Genomic DNA, 21197 nt, shown 5'->3' on the forward strand with positions numbered 1-21197 from the left:
GATTTTGAAGTTCAGTAATAATACTTTCACATTAGAAGTGTCTGAAATTTTTTTTTCCACATTTTAAAAAAGGGCTAATTTTAATGCTTGTTATTTTTAAAGTTTTTATTCTACACTTTTTAAAATAATTCTCCCTTATATTAAAGTTAGAAAAATGTGAAATAAGACTTGTTAAACAACTGAATGGTGTAAGTTGAAGAGCTCCTGTATCAGGACTTTTAGGCATCTTTTAAATTGGTTACAAACAGATTTTCCTTTTTTCAGGGGATACTATGAAAAAAGAGTTTCCTTTGCTTTGATTATTTAACATTCCACAATAAAACTTGCTCACAAAAATCTGTCTACATGCTTAATACGTGTAAACATTCATCTTTGGATTCCAGTGCTAAATCTCCCTAGATTCTAATTAAATGTGTTTAACAGCCTACAAATATTCTGCAGTAAAGAAATGTGTCAGAAAGCAAATGAATCCATGCTAAGAACACAGTCTCCTTGTCTGTAAGCACATCTATATGGATCCTACTAGAGGTACGCAGAGTGTGCTTTAGTATAGACATTCATTGTTGGTGCACTGGGATAGAGAAACCCTTTCTAGAGTTTTAACTCTGCAATTCACTTTCCATTTAATAACTATATTGAAATCACTGCTCATCAGCATGGAAAACCCTGGCATTATTCCATGCAATATAGAAAAAAAAACTTTCCTTTTTATAAAATTATTACAAAATGCATGATTTTGCTTGAAGACAGAAGTTATTTGTCTGAATTTAGAGGTATACCTACATTTAGGACTTCATTTTAAAACTAAAATACATTCTCTCTCCTATACAAGCACTTAATTATCAAGCGCCCTAAAGGAGTAAATGGGTGACATTTTATGCCCTCTATTATACAGGAAGTCAGACTAGATCCCTTCTGACCCTAAAGACCTATGAAACTTAGGAAGCGAGGTAAACAAATAAAAAAACAATGAATACACATAGTGCAAGACAGACTTCAAGAACATTTTAGAACTATATTTCTTATCCAATTAAAAAAATTTGATTGATCCTCTTAGAAACACATTATATAGTCAGTTCTGACACTGGCAGTTGCCAGACACTAAAACTGAATTAGACTAACCAAAAGTTCTGTATCGTATCTATTACTGCAAATCAGAATTTTGGTTGGGAACCTGGGGTCCAAAGGCAGCAGCTCTACCTGTGAGTTGGTGCTAAGATAAGGGCTATGTTCAGTTTATCGCAAAAGGATGTTACTTTTACCATTCCTCCCAGTTACCAATTAGGACTGTTGCCTTCCCTTTCTTTCTGATGGCTACCTTTTAGTGCATTTTGATCACTGGTTGGGCTACTGAACTCACTTGGACTCTCAGCCAAGCCACAAATTTGCCAAAGTCAGCACTCCTACTATAGATATGAAGATTAATTGGCTGCACACATACAATTTTCCTCTGCTCTTCCAACATGTAACATGCCTTCATTTTTTCCCCACATAAGTATTCTCCCTTTTGAAGGTCTCAATCTGCTTTGTCTCTCGTGATAATTATTCCCTTTGGTCTCTTCCTGGTTTGTTTGCAAGACTTCAAGTAACATTCAAGCCCTCCATATTTTCTTTGAGCACAGAAGCCACTTTGTATTTGGTACACATTTCACCATTATTGTCTTCTGACATACACAGGAACACTGTACATAAATTCACACCAGTTTGCCCTCTGCTGATTATTATCCATTCTTTAGTACAGTTATTGCATCTTACATTAGGAAATCTCTGTGGTGGTCACTATATCTGAACTTTGAATTGTCTTCACATTGAGAGAGAGAGAGAGAGAGAGAGAGAGAGAGAGAGAGAGAGAGAGAGAGAGAGAAGCATACACAGAATGTGTTTCCTTACATAGGAAATATTTATCTGAGAAAACTATTTTCTATCATTGAGGACATTCCCTGCCCTAGATACTACTCAAGGAGGAGACTTGCTCATGTAACCAAAAATCAATGCCACTTAGGTTGCTCCATATTCCTTCACCATTTTCCTGCCCCTGTTCAGATGTTCGCTTGCTGAACCTCTGAAGCACTGCACTCTGATCCCAAAACGCTACTTCCAAAGTTGAAATTACATCAACTTCTAGAAAACTTAATAAACTAACATTTATTTTACAGAGAGTCTTCCCAGAGCAATGAATGCCCTTCATTTTGAGAAACAGAAAGTACAGTCCAGGGAACTAGTTTTCTCCCTCTTGCACATTTGTCTGGATATTACTGATAGGAAATAGCTTCCAAACAATTCCTAGAAAGGGAAACAACTTCACATCGTAAGCCACAAATCCCCATAGGAGATATAAAAATGGAAATTAAAATTAATGCTAATTTCCTTCCTGCCTTAATTGAGATTGAGGGAAGATGGAATGACCAAATGCCGCATCACTCAAGGACATAATGTCAGCATTGTAACATTTGGTGAAGTAGTTGCAAACTTCCAGTAGTCAAATGGCAAGTCTCCTTGTACGAAGCTCTAGATTTCACAGGCTTTGAGGAGTACCTCCTGAAATGCACTTTGATGTATACGTATGCCTTAATAGATGTTCTACATGCTTGATATATGAGAACTGGTCCATTCAGAGAGACTGAGCCTTTAAGCATTTAAGATCCCAATGAACAATCAATAAGATAGCCAATTCTCTACACACAAGCATAGAAAGACATTACAAGCTGATTCCAAATCCAAAAAGTGTGAAACTGTATGTTGGCTGTGTACCAGTTAGAACCTGGACCAAACTTTCCAAGGAAAAACTCAATATAGGCTTCCTTAAACAGACAGAACTCACAACACTCTCCACTTATGACATCATTTCTATAAGGAAGGGAACAAACAAACATGGCAAAGCACCCTCTTGCAGATTACACAGAGGTATTTTGAAGATCTGCAAAACCAGGATGAAGTGCAGGAGTCCCACTGGAAGTCTCAACTATTCAATAGCTATGAAAAAAAGATTTAGGAAGAAAAAAAGTCTTGAACAATAAACCAGAGGGTAGAAAAACTGAACTTTTAGACAAGAGAAATTACTGATCTGCAACTGAACATTCTTCAAGAGGTGTAGTCCCTATTTGTATTCCACTGTGGGTTGCATGCATGCGCACTATACACCCAGAGCTGGAAAATTTGGAAGTAGTGTCAATTGGTCCCCTTTGGGATATGGAGGGAGTCTATCTTTTGGTTGAAGAGCTACAATTCACCAAAGGGAAGGGCCTCAATGGTATTCTGGGCCTCCCTAGGGAACCCTTAAGCATGGAGCCATGACTCCCTGCACATAGCAGCAGCTGTAGCCATAGCTCTAGAGGAGGTATCAGAGTTGTCAACTGCGGATTGAAGCATGGTCTTGGTTTTTACTTTGCTTTCATCTATCAAAGCTTAGAAAGGAGCTCTGTCCTGTTGCAGATGCCTGTCAGTAATCATAGAATCACAGAATATCAGGGTTGGAAGGAACCTCAGGAGGTCATCTAGTCTAACTCCTTGCTCAAAGCAGGACCAATCCCCAGACAGATTTTTGTCCCAGATCCCTAAATGGCCCCCTCAAGGATTGAAATCACAACCCTGGGTTTAGCAGGTGAATGCTCAAACCACTGGGCTATAATCTTTGCAAACTTGGCATAGTTCACGAAGTCGTAATTGGCCACCCTTAACTGGAGGCTAAATGACAAAACTTTCTCCCCAACAGGTCCAGACATTTGCCCTCTTTATCCATAGGAGTAGACTGGGTATGTTGCGGTCTAGCCCTTTCAGAAGTGGCCTGGACCAGCAGTAGAGTTGGGAGCAGGTTGAGAAAACAAAAATTCTACTGGTGGACCTGTAAGAGTAGACACTTCCACACCAGAGTTTGCCTCCTGTTGCGAAGTCGTTCTCGTTGCTGAAATCAGGCAGATGTAGAGGGAGAGTTCCCCAGCCTGATTGAGGCTTCATGACCTTTTCCATGAGGTGTTTCCAGAGATAAAAGTTCTCACTCCTCTCAGGTACAGCTGGAGAATGATCAACAGATACTGCATCTCATCGCCATGTGGGCTTCCCCAAGCCAATATAGGCAGCACTGGTGGTCATCGCTGACCAAGAAGGATCATGGGCAAGAAGCACAAGGTTTGAAGCTTGGAGTCCTGAGCGTAGTCGGGTACCTGAATGTGATACAGGGAGATGGAGTGGAGGGTGTTTCCCAAAGAGACAATCCAAACACTCAACTATATAAGCTGTTAAAACTATTTACAAAGCAAAATCTAAACCTTATTTTGTAGGATAAAGACAAAGCTACTGACATTGGCTACTCCAACCTGGACCATGCGGTGATGAGAAGTAACTGGAGAAACGTTTAGTTCACCCTACCCTTTATCCCCTCAGCCAGAAGTACAAGGAGAGCCAGGGCAAAGGCATGCACCAACAAACGCTACATTCAAATTCTCTTGCACTGGGCATATGCATAAACCCACGGTGGGAAACAAAGGAACCATTACTCAACAAAGAACTGAAGTTTAATCCCTTAGGCCTCACAAAAAAAACAATCTGTGACAGACATTTGGACAGACCTCAGTCTACGTACTAGGTGACTAAGACCCTCACCCCACAAATCCTTCTGTGCTCCAACTGCAGGAAATTTCTGGGATTTTGAAATACGATGTTAATTAGTTAACAGAAGCATCCATGTAACACTCAAATGTTATGACGTTTAAGGTGAATAAGGGGGTACTGATAAAAAAATAGCTTTTGAAAAACCGGATGCTTCCTGGTTTTGCAGTTTCCATCTTTAAGAACCTAGTTAATATTAGTCTGTGAAGCCAATACATTGTAATTAGAATTACATATACTTTATCGAGTCTTATTTTTCAAAGTTATTTCAGAGAATGTATACACCAGTACATATACAGAAAAAGTGAAGATGTCCATCTTCTATGTTCATGTATTCCATTAATTGAGAGCAAAATACCAGCCTGCTGTTTTAAGTTACAAATTAGTCTAGATGAGTGAGAAAGCCACAAAGAGACAAAAGATCAAACATGTCCTATTTTAGCTCACCACTTCCCTGCTGGTAGCATTTGAAAATTAAGCCATTTCACCTTGACTCTTGTTTTGTCTGGCATCCATGTAAGCTGTGGAAGAGAGAGGTTCTGTTTCTCCAAGTATAAAGGATTCCAGTGGCCTTGTGCTTCAGATTATTGCTGTGTTTTTTCCTTGGCAATTTATGTATGCCACCATCATCCAGTTGTTGTTCCTGGTTTGATACAAAAATGTTCCTGGGAATTTTGTGAAGCAGGGCTCATTAGCATGAATTTTGTGAAGCAGGGCTCAATAGCATGGCTGGTTGCTTCTGAGCAATATCAGATTTCAAAATAAGTTACCAATGATTATTCAGAAAGAAAACTGAAGGATTTAGATGCTGCATTGTTCTTTGTATGTGTGTGTGCATAAAACCAGGACAAGTATGATACACAAATGCTTGGAAACAATTATTTGAGCAGAAGGTACAATAATTCTCCCGTCACTCTTTGAACTGGTTTTAAAAAGTCCTGGAACATTTTCTGTTCTGAATCTTATTTCTACCACAGATACAGAAAGAACGAAGATGACAGGTTTCAGAGCAGTAGCCATGTTAGTCTGTATCAGCAAAAAGAACGAGGGAGTACTCGTGGCACCTTAGAGACTAACAAATTTTTTTGGGCATAAGCTTTCATGGGCAAAAACTGCAGTGGGTTTTAGCCCATGAAAGCTTATGCCCAAATAAATTTGTTAGTCTCTCAGGTGCTATGAGTACTCCTCGTTCTTTTTAGAAAGAACAAAGTGACAGAGGTGAAGGGTCTAAATTCCATAACCATTTCCTGAGTTATCCAAACCCCTACCATTATATCTAAATGAAACTCTTTCTTGAACAAAGGTTTCATAGTAAGATGGCCCATCATGATCTCAGTGGAACCTCATGAGACCTCACAACAATGTACAATTCAAGAGAGAGACCACTGCTAGATTATAAAAGGTATTAGAAACTGTAATTACACACAGTGGAACTGTTTTTTCTTGCATTTGTTAATTTAGTGAAATACAGCTAATGTGACATGAAATCCTTCAAAGACCTTGCTGCTGCCACTCTGTATATACTGAGCTTTAAAATTATGTAGCTTTAGTCATCCTACATTAAAAGTATGTTTTGTAGTGTTACACAGCAACCTACTGTTTTGAAGTCGGAATTATTCCAAGCAACAAGTCAACTCTAACAGTCAAGCACTTTTCTTTCAATAAGCACTAATCTCATTTTTTTTCTCTCGCACACATCTCCAAAATATAAATTAGTTTAGCAACCTGTAATGATGTCAGGAAAAAAAGGATTACTCTACGAGATGAAGAGTCCTACATTGAAAAGGCTTTTTCTGTAGGATAGGAAAACAAATTTCACATTTTCAAAAATATATAAACAGCAACCAGTTTTTTGGACATCTGCTTTAATATTTTTTTCTTGGCATGAATATTCTTATGGCTTAGATTTTAATTCAAATACAATAATGAAATGTTAATCAGATCTGAACTATACTCTTCAGACTACATACTGCAAGTAATTTATTGATTAATTCACTTAAACTACACTATTCTGTCAAGGTAATTAAGAAGCAATACTAGGTGAGCTATTTCTATGTACATATAGGATACCCTGGGTCAGGAATTCCCAAGCTGGACACCCATGGCCTTTGGGAATATATATAAAACACACACTAGAGTGTACTGGAGTGGGTGTGACCTGCCCAGACTTTCAGTTCCGTTCCTAAGCTCATTGATTCTATGTGAATTACAAAATAGAATTGCTGCAGTTCTTTACATTAATCCATGACTTATGAGTGGTTCTCCAACTTTCCTCTAGAGATACTTTAAAAAAAAAAGTTAGAAATATTACTAGGATAAAATTAATATCCAATTCCACATCCTCTCCTCATCAAAACCCCAGTTGCATAAAACTACAAGAGAACCATAAAATATCTTGAATTAAAGGATTAAGTTTTAAATCAAATACTTATCTTACGTGAATATATCAGCTGTTCTGGTCATACACTTTGCTTTTGCAGTAGTGCTGAATGAAAAACATAGTTGCAACATGTCTAGGCAAATGTGTTTGATTTAAGGATACTGAATACTGCACCACATTCTTAAGTGCCAAGCAAGTGCATAAGGTTATTGAAGGTACACAGGAAAGGCAAGTACAATATTGTAATTCAAACTCTGCAGCCACCACCACCACCTCTCTATTTTTATCTACCTTATCTTTGTCCTCCACAACGTCTGCCAGCACATCATCTGGGTCCAGGATCCCCCCATCTGTATACTCGAGGTGGTGAATGTTCACCCAGTAAGCAGGGTCCTGCAGAACACCAACAAAAACAAGGTATTTTATCAAACCAAACTTCAGCTTTTAGCTCAAGAAAGCCAACAAGATTTTTGTATTCCATTTTTACTTCTCTCCCCTTTGGTAAAGATGTTTGTCTAAAATGAAATATTTTGAAGACTATTTCTGGTTGAAGAGTTCAAAGAAACGTCTACTGATACAAAGAGTGGTGAATTTTTGTGTCAGGTTACTACCAATATGATCTTAAGATGTATATCTGCATTGATTTACTGTACATTTTAATTCTTTACCAAATGTAAATGAGCTTAGATGGATTTTACACCTGTGGGATAGCTCAATGGGGAGGGATCGCTCAGTGGTTTGAGCATTGGCCTGCTAAACCCAGGGTTGTAAGTTCAATCCTTGAGGGGGCCACTTGGGGATCTGAGGCAAAAATCAGTACTTGGTCCTGCCAGTGAAGGCAAGGGGCTGGACTCGAGGACCTTTCAAGGTCCCTTCCAGTTCTAGGAGATGTGTATTTATTTTTTTATATTTATAATTGGAGATATACCTATTACAAGAAAGAAATGTAAATAAACCATGCTATATCATTGTAAACGATTGTAATTTAAAGAAAATTTACTGTCTGACAACTTGGGGAAAATGTATATTGTTTTGCAAAACACACACTCATACCGTACCCTATCTCACCTACACCATCCACCAAGAATTTCCTGCTTATGAAAGTTGCTCCCCAACAGAGACAACTGAGAATGGGATTCACTGAGGCAAAATGCAGAAGACAATGTTTGTGAACGGGTAAGCTTACTCATGTAATTTGACATGGCACAACAGGAACCAGGTTTCAGTCCTCAGAAGACAGCATCTTCCCCTCCTCAACTTTAACAGAACACTACACAATGCTTCCCCTGAAGCCAATGGCACAATCATCAACTTCAGTGGAAGAAGGTTTGGTTTTCTAAATGAATTGCTTACTAGAGAATTCCAAGTGTCATTCCTGAGGTTAAGCACTGAACCAGAGTTAATCATCAATAATATTGGCAAACATAGTGCTGACTTGGATCTCCTCTCTGTAGCAGGCTAAAAAAAAGGATAACCTGCTTAGTTAAATAAAAGAACTCAATAAAGAAAGCATATTGTGCCTTACAAATTAAAAACAATTTCAGAAAAAATTATACCATTCTATCCGTAAGTTACCCCCACTGAATTTGAATAAAGTAGTTAATAATTAAATCCACATCTTAGAAGATTGTGCAATTTTAAATCCATGGGGAAGTTAAAAGCATAAGCACCCCATTGAAGGGTGGAGCCAGCACTGAGAGCTACCCTCTGACAATAAGGTGCCAAACAGCAAAATCACAGGGTGAGAGAGAAGCAGTCCAGCTAGGGCTTCCCTTGTACCTCTATAACCTCTTGGATGTTGGTAATATCAGACTGAGGCCTGATCTGCATTAAAAATGTTGAAACATTGTGGGGGGAAAAGGCAAGCACACCCAAGCGCCATAGCAATATCAACCTAACTCTCAGTGTAGATGCAGATAGGTGGACGGAAGAATGCTTCTGTCAACTTGGGTACCATAGCTCAGGGAGGTAGTATCCCTACACTGAAGTAAAACACTCTTCTGTCAATGTAGACTGTATGTACACTACAGGGTTATGCAAGCATAGCTACAGTGCTGTAACTATCCTGGTTTAGTTCCTGTAATGTAGACATGGCCTGACTTCCCAACTAGATTCAGGTCATCAGCTGATTGCTCCATCTTCCTCCCACTCTCTCCCACACAGGACCTATGTGCCCAGCCTGACTCTCCTTGCCTTCCACACTCATCACCATTCTCCCCACCCACTCTGCTTCTCTTATTTTCCCCTTCTCTTTTGTTCCTATTAATTCTTCCCCTCCAGTCTTCTCTCTCCATCCCATTTCCTAGACTCTTTAAAAGTCCCCCCCAACACACACACACACAAAATAAATCACAAAACTGACAAAAGCTACTAGGGAAAAAAAGAACCACACTGAACTAACCAAAGGTTTGTCAGCTACCATCTTGATTCTTCTGCAATGTAACCATTTCTCCCACCCTCTTGTCTCTGTCATGTCTATTTAGATTTTAAGTTCTTTGAAGCAGGGAATATTTGCATAGGTTTGTTTAATATCTAGCACAATGAAATCTCAGTCTTGGCTGGGGTGCTCTTATGATACAGACAACAAAATAACCCCCTGAAAATTAAGATTGTCCCTCATCATATTTATATAAAGTGATATTTTGTCACAGTTTTCATGAAAACCTGCAGATTCTGACCACTTGAGGAAATCCTACAGCAGATGAGCAAGAGACATTCATGACATGTTGGCTGACTATATACATACGTTATGGACCAATTTTGATTAAGCCTGTTTTTATCATCTGTACCAAAGTCAAGAAGTGCTAAGTGCCTCAAAAATAAATAAATGAATAAAATAAATCAAATCAGAATGGGGGTGGGGCATCAGTCCATCACATGCTACCACCTTGTCTGCACCGCAAAGTTTCCAAGTGAGTCCATGTTCCCTCACACAGCAAGCACATCAGTTCCTCAGTTGCCAAAACCCTCCTGCCCACGGGATGTCGCACCAAAATTATCCCTGCAATATAATTAGCACACAGGGAACCATTTTAGTCTCAAAATTTGCATGCCAAAAAATAAACAGAGTACAACACGACCCAATGCCAAAAATGGGAGAAGAGGTACAATTAAGCCCATAAGTTTCAAACAGTCATAAGTGAAAACAGGTCGCAATCCACCCACCCTCAATTCGGAGCTTTAGCACATAATCCTCCACAGAAACTCTCTGATAAAACCAAAACATCTACTGGGAAGCGAGCCAATTCCACCCTGCCATAGATAATGTTTAAACAAGTCATTTTTCCATAGCAACCTTATCTATCTTCCCTTTACCTACAAGTTGTAAATTGAACTAATTTTATACTGATAAAAGGAAGTTTACAAACCAGGAAAAAGGATTTCCATAAGAGCACTTAAAGGGCAAATTTACTTTCCATCATATAGTTTCAATAGCTAATTAACAGCATCTTTACTACCACATGCTATTTTAATTGAAATTGAATATTTGGTACAGCTCTCAAACGAGAATTTTCACATATATTAATATCTGACTGTATGAGCAAAAATTAATTTAACCTTTTTCCTGTGCTTAAACCTCATGTGACGGGTTGGATCACAGAAACCCCATTGGTGCTGCCAACTGATGTGCCAAGACTACTACTGCCCCTGCTTTCCCTGCCAGCTTGGGACTCCAGCACTCTGTCTTGTTCAGCCAGATACGCCAGTCCACTTCAGCACTGACCTAGGGTCTGAACCACGTGGCCCAAAGCTGCAGATTTAACTGAAAGCAACTTAAGAAGTGTTCCAGTCTTTAACACTCAGATGCTCAACTCCCAATGGTGTCCAAACCCCAAGTAAATCTGTTTTACCCTGTATAAAGCTTATATACGGTAAACTCAAGTTGTTCACCCTCTAACACTAATAGATATGCACAGCTGTTTGCTGCCCCCTCCTCCCCAGGTATTAATACATACTCTGGGTTAATAAGTAAAAAGTGATTTTATTAAATACAGAAGGTAGGATTTAAGTGGTTCCACGTAGTGACAGACAGAACAAAATGAATTACCAGCAAAATAAAACAAAATATGCAAGTCTAAGCCTAGTACAGTAATAAAACTGAATACAGATAAAAATCTCACCCTCAGAGATGTTTCACAGTCTTTCACAGACGGGACGCCTTCCTAGTCTGGGCACAATCCCTTCCTCTGGTACAGCCCTCGTTCCAGCTAGGGGATTTTTCATGATAGCCACTCCCTTTGTTCTGTTCCATCCACTTATATACATTTTGCATAAGGCGGGAATAATTTGTCCCTCTGGATTCCCACCCTTCCTTCTCAATGGAAAAGGACCAGGTTAAAGATGGATTCCAGTTCAAGTGACATGATCACATGTCACTGTAAGACCTCAAGCCTTCATTCCTCCCAGTCTGACTCACAGGAAGGCCTGCCTGCAAACAGAGCCACCCACAGTCAATTGTCCTGGTTGATGGGAGACATCAAGATTCCAAACCACCATTAATGGCCCACACTTTGCGTAATTACAATAGGCCCTTAGAGTTATATTTCATATTTCTAGTTTCAGATACAAGAGAGTGATACATTTATACAAAAAGGATAACCACACTCAGTAGATTATAAGCTTTGTAATTATATCTTACAAGAGACCTTTTGCATGAAGCATATTTTAATTACATTATATTCACACATGAGCATACTTTCATAAAATCACAGAGTGCAACTTCACACCTCAATCTATATGTTTTTAATTATATACATTACAATTTTCACATATATTTGGCCCAATCTTAGTTCCAGGATACTGCAGTCACTCTCCCATCTTCAGTTGCAGGGGAATATTATATAAGACATTAGCATGCACTACTGTCAAGGTATCCTCTCTCTCAGTCCAGTGACTCCCACATGTTTCCAACAGCCATATACTCAATATTGTGTGTCTTGTTCTTCCTTGATTCTGTGTTTGTAAGGTGCAGTGTGGCTTTACAAGCGAATAATTCAATAAAAGTATCTTTATAGAGACTCAGACTTTAAGGTCAGAAGGGACCATTATGATCACCTAGTCTGACCTCCGGCACAACCCTGAGCACGTGGGCAAGACTCAACAGCCAGCACTCAGGAAAGAATTCTCTGCAGTAACTCAGATCCCATCCCATCACAGACCACTGGGCAGACTTGCCTGCTGATAATCAAAGATCAACTACCAAAATTAATTGCCAAAATTAATTGCCAAAATTAGGCGATCCCATCCCCTCCATAAACTTATCAAGCTTAGTCTTGAAGCCAGATATGTCTTTTGCCCCCACTACTCCCTTTGGAAGGCTGTTCCAGAATTTCACTCCTCTAACGATTAGAAACTTTCGTCTAATTTCAAGTCTAAACTTCCTGGTGTCCAGTTTATATCCATTTGTTCTTGTGTCCACATTGGTACTAAGCTTAAATAATTCCTTTCCCTCCCTAATATTAATCCCTCTGATATATTTATAAAGAGCAATCATATCTCCCCTTGGCCTTCTTTTGGTTAGGCTAAACAAGTCAAGCTCTTTGAGTCTCCTTTCATAAGACAGGTTTTCCATTCCTGGGATCATCCTAATAGCCCGTCTCTGAACCTGTTCCACTTTGAATTCATCCTCCTTAAACATGGGAGACCAGAACTACACACAGTATTCCAGATGAGGTGTCACCAGTGCCTTGTATAACGGTACTAACACCTCCTTATCTTTGCTGGAAATACCTCGCCTGATGCATCCTAAAACTGCATTAGCTTTTTTTAATGACCATATAACATTGGCAGCATAGTCATCCTGTGATCAACCAATACTCCGAGGTCCTTCTCCTCCTCTGTTACTTTCAGCTGATGTGTCCCTAGAAATACTCCTGTATATTCTGGGAATTTGGCACCGTTTTCACCCTCTAATGTTGCATTGAAACCACCCACCAAAATTGTTCATCTTAAATATCAAAACGCTTGAATGACAAAAATCTACTAAATAATATGCAAAGACAAAACTGGTATTCATAACGATGAAATTCAGTCTATTAATTACCTTAGTCTGAATTTCAGGCCACTATTACACCTCAAAACATTACTCTTTAAAGCCAAGAATTTAACTGTTTTGGGCATTTTCAGTTGCCTACCAAATTTTGAGATTAAATTAAAAAATTTAAAAAAATCAAAGAAGAAACTTATCAAACATATGATCTCAAGAACAAAACAAATTTGTTTAATGCAGAAACCTTGCAAAAAGAATAACTTGACCCTTATAATAAGCTTATAAAATATGACTCAAACTGCATCATTAGCAATAGATGCTTATCCCCTACCTTTCAATAGTCATATAAATGTATTCATAGTTAGTAAAACTGGGACCTTTCATTTAAATAGTACACTTGCAAATTACACAAATTTCTGTGGGATAGTGTGTTTATATCAAACTATATTAAAACAAATTATAAATTTTATGCTATTTCGCAAGTCTACTGCACATGCTTTTAAAGAAAAAACAGCTGGTGAAAATATTTTTGTTTTCCACTGTGTGTGTCTACTTGACATTTTATAGCTTCTATAATCCAAGATACCAATGTTTTAGGAAGAAAAGTTGTGTGGTCCTAAAGAATGCAACATGCTGTCCAAAATACAAGACCAAAAAGCTCAACAACTAAAAGCCAACCCCACATATGATAATAAAGACTTAACTTTTCTGTAACCCGGGATCACAAGAAGAATCCAGTAACAGAATGCTTCTGTGGGTGGGCATAAGTAAGAAAAAGCAAATTCCTGCAAGAGTCTGAAGCAGCAGAGTTTAACTTTCCCCACAAGCATCCTAAGACAAAAAATACTGCCAATATAAAATTTAGCTTTTCATTCTCATAAATAAGATATACAAAAACAAACAAACAAGACATTCAAGAGTAACTTGACGCTTCAGTATTCACATGTGCGAGCATAAGGAATTGTTAAGATTTACACTAAAATACAAAGATGAGCAACTAAACATTAGCAGAAAAAATAATTTTTTAATGTGTGCTGCTTTCCTCCTTTCTCTAGCATTTCTGGCCATTTCTGTATAGTAGAAGACCAGCACTTGGTGAAGCATCATGATTTTAAGAACGTAACCTCCAAAGAAGGCTGCATTAAACATTTGGTTTTAAGAGACCAAATTTCACATTGATGTTTCTAATGACCTTTAAGCCTTGTAAAGCAGTTATCATATAAGAAGAGAGAGAAGATTTGTTCATACTTGATGTTTACAAAAACAACAGTATCAATTTGTTATTGACAGCCAAATTGTAGAAAATTCTTTTGGTTCACATCCAAAAGCACAAATAATCAGTCAAATTTGCAAAATCACCCATCCATTCCACATACATCTCAAGTACAAAGAATATTTTACTCTCTCAGCAAACTCCAAATGTTCTCATGGCACAAGAAGGAAAAAACTGTTTCCACTCAAAGTCTAAATAGCTGCAATAAATGTAACATCCTCCCCCACTCCCACCTCTAGAGTTGCAAATTAGGCACAAGCCATTCACCTCCAGTTGCTGTGAAGTTAAATGCCATGAGAACAACAATTCCCCTCCCCCATCCTTTAAGATTAAAAAAGCCAAAACACCACCTTTATTTTAAGGAAAGAGAAGGACTACAAGTGCAATCAACTAACAAAAAAATTCACAGCCAGGGTTCAAAGTGAGTAGGAACAGGCCTGAAAGCAGTTCCAGCACTCCTCTGATGGTACCATCAACATCAGAAGAATCTAAACTTTCCATAAAGGAAAATATAAGCCATAAGATCTATAAAGTTTATTTTATTTAAACGTTTTGATTAGACACGTTCCATATGATCTTCTCTATTATGAGCGTCAAGACGACTTTGGGTCTCCCTGGACTTTAAAGGTCTTAGTCTTTCTGATGTCATGGGATAATTCTTTTAAGAAGAGTACCACTGGAGTTACAGACCACTTTAAGGATGCACTAGAACTAGAAGAGGAGTATTTTCATTCAGACTTAACAGGCACCATTCCCTGACTGCAGTAGGAAAGTTAGAGTTTAAATTGTAAAGTTACAGACTGTACCAAAGGAAAACAGTTTATATACATAAGGAAGGGTTGACTGTAACAATTTGTAAAGTCTGTTAGCTGATGTAGTACCTTGCTTCCCACACACTCCAACACAAAACTATATCCTATAAACTAATAATTTAACATTTTGCCACATCCTGGCTTAATTTTGATATAAAAATAAAAATCAGGGTACATACATCACCCCATTTTTTCTTAGGATTAGGATGGATTAATATACAAAATAATTATTGACAGACTCAAAGGCTAGAAAAATGAGGTTTGTACCCAAAATCAGTAACCACGTCTTCTTCTAAAGGCAACAACTGTATCCTTAATGAAAACAACATATTAAGATGAATGTGTTAACTTTTTGCTATTTACCCTATTTTCAGGAGCAAGTAAATGGGCCACAACAGCCGGTGACAGATTTGCGTATTGGGCCTACAGGCTGAAAATCAGTTCCCTGAAGGTTCACAACTGGGTCTCAGTGGTGAGGCCATTCTGAGTTGGCATGGAAGAAAAGACACATGTTATAGAACCAGCAGATGCCCTTCTTCAGCAGCCATAAAGCAGCTATCTGCAATTATTGTACACCTGCGTGAAAGCAGTTTTGGATTTTGTAAAAGGGTTGAATAATGGCTCGTCCATACTGCCCTCCAGTCTGGACCAAGAGGCTTGTACTCAACTGCTGCGCTGTAACCCTCATGTGAACACTACAAGCACAAACTAAAAGATTCCTTGTTTGCATTAACATCATAGATGCTGGAACTAGAGGTATGGGGGGGCTGCGGCGGCACCACCTGCCTTGAAGTGGTTTCCATTATACAGGGTTTACAGTTTGGTTCCATAAGCAGCGAGTTATATGGGCCCATGGTGCCTGTGCTCCACCAATAATTTAGAAACGTGGGCCCAGCTCCACAAATGTTTGGGCTTACCACACTTTGGGAGGCCCCACACTGCAGGGGTATGTGGGGTCCAAGACGGCCTGGGAGGTTAGTGGGGAGCTTGGTGCTGGCAGTAGCATGCAACCCAACCCCAGCCCGCTCTTGCTCCATCCCCTCCTCACCCCCATTCCATCCCTTCCCCCAAGCCTCTGCCTCACTTCTTTCCCGTTTCCGCCCCCTCCCCTCAGTGATGCCAGAAGCTAGCACCAGCCCGCGCCCCCCCACTGCCCTACTAATCCTCCAGGCCGCCTTAGACCTCACATCCCCCTGAAGAGCAGGACCCACCAAAGCACGGGGCCCAGGGCGGTTCCCTGGTCCATCCTAAGGATGGGACAGCTCTGCTTAGACACGTTCTAGGCACCACCAAAATTATACAAACCTGATGCCCATGTTTGGTTCAATGGTTCTCAGCACCCCCACTATACAAATTGTTCCAGCACCCCTGATGAACATAGTTCTCTTCCAGCAGGACTACACTAATGCAACCGAGGAACCTTTTAACTCGTGCCTAGTGTCCACATGTTGGCCAAACAGGGCCCGTTTCCCCCTGGAGCTTACCTAATTACACCAAGGAGGCACGGAGAACAAGAAGACGGGTACCACACCTTTATTTTCGTTCAGCTGAGCGGGTGTTTCTTCTCGACTAATGCCAGAGAAGAGCACACCTTACATGGGGGACATGAGTCCCTTTTATAATCAGTAACAAACAACTTTAGTAAACGTCATTATACTGACCTATAGATAACAGGTCACACAGAATACATGATTATTTTGGGGAAGGGGATACAAGATACATCTGTTGCGGATACATTTATCATTTTGAAGGGAGTATAAGGTACATACCTTGACCTTTGGTATTACATATCTTTGAGGATACATGAGAAAACAGCTGCATAAACTTTTGTGCCAAGCGGACTAATTAGTAAATAGCTGACATGGTTAAATGAGACTAGATACATGTCTTGTCCTGGATTCCCAGGTTTTGCTTGTTATTCAAATCCCTAGGCCCCTCTTTGGGCTAAAGCCAGGGAAAGAGAGGAAGATACAGGCCTGGGCCTGTTGATTTTTAGGCCTTTTCTATCACACACAAGGGTTACAGCACAGCAGTTTGGAACAAACTGCTACTCACACCCCCATGGTCCAAACTGTAAGGCAGTATAGACACAGCCTTAATCATTAGAGCAAAGAGATTTAGGGTAGGTGTAGATACGAGATCTGTTCCCAGGGGTAACTGTAAACTGGAGTGAAATGCTGTAGCGGATGATATGTGAAGGACCTGGCAGGCCTTTACAAGTTGAGCAAGCCATAGTATATGTGAATTGGAAGGTGGTTACGTTCATATGCAAGCAGGGAGGATTGGTGATTACACACCAAAAACACATAAATATTTTGGTGCCCAAGATGGGGAACACTTCTTTGATTAGGGAGTGGATATATATGTTGGCTGATATCAAAAAGGGAGTTAACTGTCTGTAAACTCAGCTGGAGTTGAAGGGCAGGCAGACAGGCTAATTGCTGGCACCATCTGTTAGCAGCTTTACAAGGCAGCGGGGCTCCCATTCCTTGCTAAACCAGAATAAGGTGAAGGCATCCCCTAAAGAAGCTGCTGGATGAGGTTCAGGCTCCTAATGTCTGAGACAGCAAGGACACAGTCTCCTTTTCCCCAACCCTTTCACCCTCACCACAACGGGCTGCTAAGCAGCCCTTCTACAAGATTGAACAGGTTAGTAAATGAAAGAGGACCTTTTCATTGTGTGTATTATTGACAGATAGTTCCAAACAAGTCAATGCAGTTGTGGCCTAGTTAATCCATGTTCCCCCTCTTGTATTTCTAGCTGCATGTCCAGCACAATCGCTTTGTTTTTTCAATGTACCAAATTGGAATCCACAGAAAATGTAGTTGTGGTTCAAAAGTGAAACTGAAACTTCATCTGGAGATGCAAAAGTTTCAAATTTTACCATTTTTTATATGCAGTGTTGTAGCTGCGTTGGTCTGGGAAGATAAGAGAAACCAGATGGATGAGATAATAGGTTAACAGACCTCTCAGAATAGTTATTGTGTTATAATTTGAACTACAGCTGAGGGTTACCCCATACCAAAACCGCTCACTAAGATTTAATAATGGTCTGTCCCAGTGGTAATATAATTCACCTGGCAGATGAGAGCTGGGGGAGGGGAGGAAGCAGGAAAACAGAGGTTACACCACAATAAAAGGTTATTTAATGGTACCCAAGATTATACAACTGGTGTCCAAAAAACACTCACAAAAACAAAAATAAAGATTTAATTTAAATTGGAACAAATGGAACTGGATTCCACCTGGATTCATTAAATTGACAAAGAATAATAATAATTTAGAATTATTCAAATACACACAACAACTTACTGAAGGGTACTTAACTAAATATAACCCTCTAAATAAACAAACATCTATACCTCTATATGCACAGGCTATTATATTATAGATTATTATAACTATTCTCTTCAAGGTTCCCTTTTCCCCAGATATCTTGCTGGGTACTATCAAATGCTCAAGGCAGTCTTTGAGCTTTACGTGCCTCTTGTGACCTCCTGAAGTCATGGACTCGACTCCAACGGTGCTCGCTGGTGTGGGGGACATTAGACCAGACCCACAGGATCTAAAGTACCTTTGGTTCTCCTGTTCCACATCTTCAGGACCACGTGGATCAATAATAAGAGACGATAGATTGAGCCACCTCTTCTCCCTGACCGCCTCCAGACTCCCTGCCCCATCCAACACCCCCCTGTCCTGACTGCCCCCCCCAGACACCTGCCCCATCCAATCACCCCTTCTCCCTATCCCCTGACCACCCCCAGAACCCCCACCCCGACTTCCCCCTGCTGCCTCATCCAACCCCTCCTCTCCTTCCTGACTGCCCCCCTCCCGGCACCCCTGCCCCATCAAAACACCCCTTCTCCCTGACTGCCCCCAGAAGCCCTGCCCCTGTTCAACCCTCTGGCCCCTGCCCACCCTCCAAATTCCTCTGCCCTCTATCCAACCTCTCTGCCCCCTTACTGTGCTGGAAGAAGCACCAGTAGCTGGTGGTGAGGCTGCACCAGGACAGGTAGGTGCGCCGCCCAGCTGGAGCCAGCCACACACACCACGCAGCACAGAGCACCGGGTCAGGCCATGCATCTGCAGCTGTGCTGCCCCAGGAGCTTGCAGCCCTGCTGCCCAGAGCACTGCGCCCGCAGCACAGTGAGCTGAGGCTGCAGGGAAGGGAGGACAGTGGGGGAGGGGCTGGGGGCTAGTCTTCTGGGCCAGGAGCTCAGGGGCCGGGCAGGAGGGTCCCGCGGGCCCCATAGTTTGCCCACCTCTGGTTTAGTGTAAGTTAAAACATATTTTAATGGACTATTGAAGATGAAGTAGCCTGTTAACACCTTTCACATTAGTCCTGGAGAGGGGAGAAGGATATTGATTGTTGTAGTAATCCATAAATCCAGACAGTATCTGTTCAGTACACTATGAATTTAAACTTTGAGGCTCATCTTTTGAAGGTATTATGCAAGTTTCCTTTGAGGATGAGGACAGAGAGCAGATACAGAGTGATTGCTTGTGAAAAGAGTTTACCCACAAGTTAAAGGAACAAGCCAGGACATGGGGGGGGGGGGAGGAGGGGGAAATCAATAAAGCCAGGAACACCTTCAGGAGCTTAAATACAGTCTGGAAATCATCAAAATACAATACCAAAACTAAACTCAAGATTTATCAGAGTTGCGTACTTTCAATCGTGTATGGGTTGTAATTGTTAAATGGTATGATTTCCAGTATTCAAATACACATACCAGCATCACTTCAACGAGTTTTGCTGAAATCAAAACAAGTCAAATGAGGTAAATTTGTTTCTTGGATACAGAATCAACTATAATAATAATAAATTTGTTATGAGTTTATCTAGGTTGATAGAGCTAGTTGGAAAATTTCAAACTATCCTAACACTGACAAAAGGATAAATATTTTTCACTAAGTTAAAATGGAGGAAAAGTTGAGCAGTACTAAGGCTACTCAGAAAAATCTCAACACTTCAAAAACATTCACACATAAAAAGCAAAGATTTTTGGGGGGTGAGGGAAATGTGGAGGGTTTTTTCTTTTTGTTTACTTCTCACAGCTCTTTTTGGTAACTATCTTCTAAGGAGCATCTGCTGCTAGAATGATTCCTTCCAAGCCCTCCTGACTGGAAGTTTGCAAGTCCAAATAGTTTCCTTTTTAAGTAGAACAAGAAAACTAGTATCCTGAAAACTTAAAACATTAATAGCTACAGAGAAACTGTAGCCAACCGCTGAAGAATGCGTACAGTATGCTTGTGTCACAATGGGGTCATTTAAGAAAAACATTTGTAGCCGCCTCCTCTAAATAGCTCCTGAAATCCTAATTACATGAATGGGGGTGTATAACCCCTGGAACGATATGTATGTTATACAGTCTATCTATACCTTTACTCAAGGTATTATCCTAAATTTAAAGAAAAAAATATTGAGACATTACCTGGTCTAATTCACCTCAGCATTTCTCAAATACACACGCACTGTTCAATATTCATTCTGCCTTAGGGCTGCAAGTCATGTTTATGTTAAACAGCCTTTAAATGGTTTGATGTTAATCATCTATTCCTTTATGCGAGGGAGAGCATTTTAGGAATTACTATGCAAATATTTACCAAATGATAAATTAAAGCCAGGTCACATGAATGCACAAATGCCAACGAGGCACAGAAATACCCTTTGATTGAGTAGACCTTGCTTCACTCAGCCAACAAGTTCAGGCTTGTGCTAAAATTAAAATATTCCTATATGGCAACAATGAACTTCAATAGCAAAGATTTGCGCATAAAATTTAACAATCTAGTACAAGATTATTTAATTTTGGTCAAAAGCAAAAGCCTGGGCATAGCGTAAGAGTACATGGTTTGTCTTTTTAATTAAATTTGTACTGTGTACCAAGTCAGTTTACTCATTCATTGCAGGAGTTCTAAAGCTTGAAATGCTTGAGATCTATTGGACACAGTTTTGAACAAAATAAAAGAAAAAAAAATCATGCCACACCACCCTGATCCTCATTTCTTCCAAGTTTGCATAATATATTCAGACAGAAGTAGCTTATCACTTTTTTTTTTCTCCAAATACTTGGCTACACTGCCACCTATAACATCACCCAAAGTGAGCTATGTAGTAAGGACTATTAAGTTTA

General features: G+C 39.9%; 1 protein-coding gene across 4 annotated transcripts in view; it reads right to left on the reverse strand.

Annotated features, from left to right (window-relative positions):
- Nucleotides 1-21197, reverse strand: part of PARD3B (par-3 family cell polarity regulator beta) — a 683847-nt gene that overhangs the window by 621784 nt on the left and 40866 nt on the right. For 3 of the 4 annotated variants that reach the window (XM_050969566.1, XM_050969565.1, XM_050969568.1), the window contains exon 2: nt 7277-7378. The exons of the other annotated variant lie outside the window; for it this stretch is intronic. In XM_050969566.1, coding sequence (XP_050825523.1) covers nt 7277-7378 — 102 coding nt within the window. The remainder of the gene's footprint in view (nt 1-7276; nt 7379-21197) is intronic. 4 annotated transcript variants of the gene reach the window in all.

This window comes from Gopherus flavomarginatus, chromosome 10 (genome assembly GCF_025201925.1).
Source record: "Gopherus flavomarginatus isolate rGopFla2 chromosome 10, rGopFla2.mat.asm, whole genome shotgun sequence".
Lineage (NCBI taxonomy): Eukaryota > Metazoa > Chordata > Testudines > Testudinidae > Gopherus > Gopherus flavomarginatus.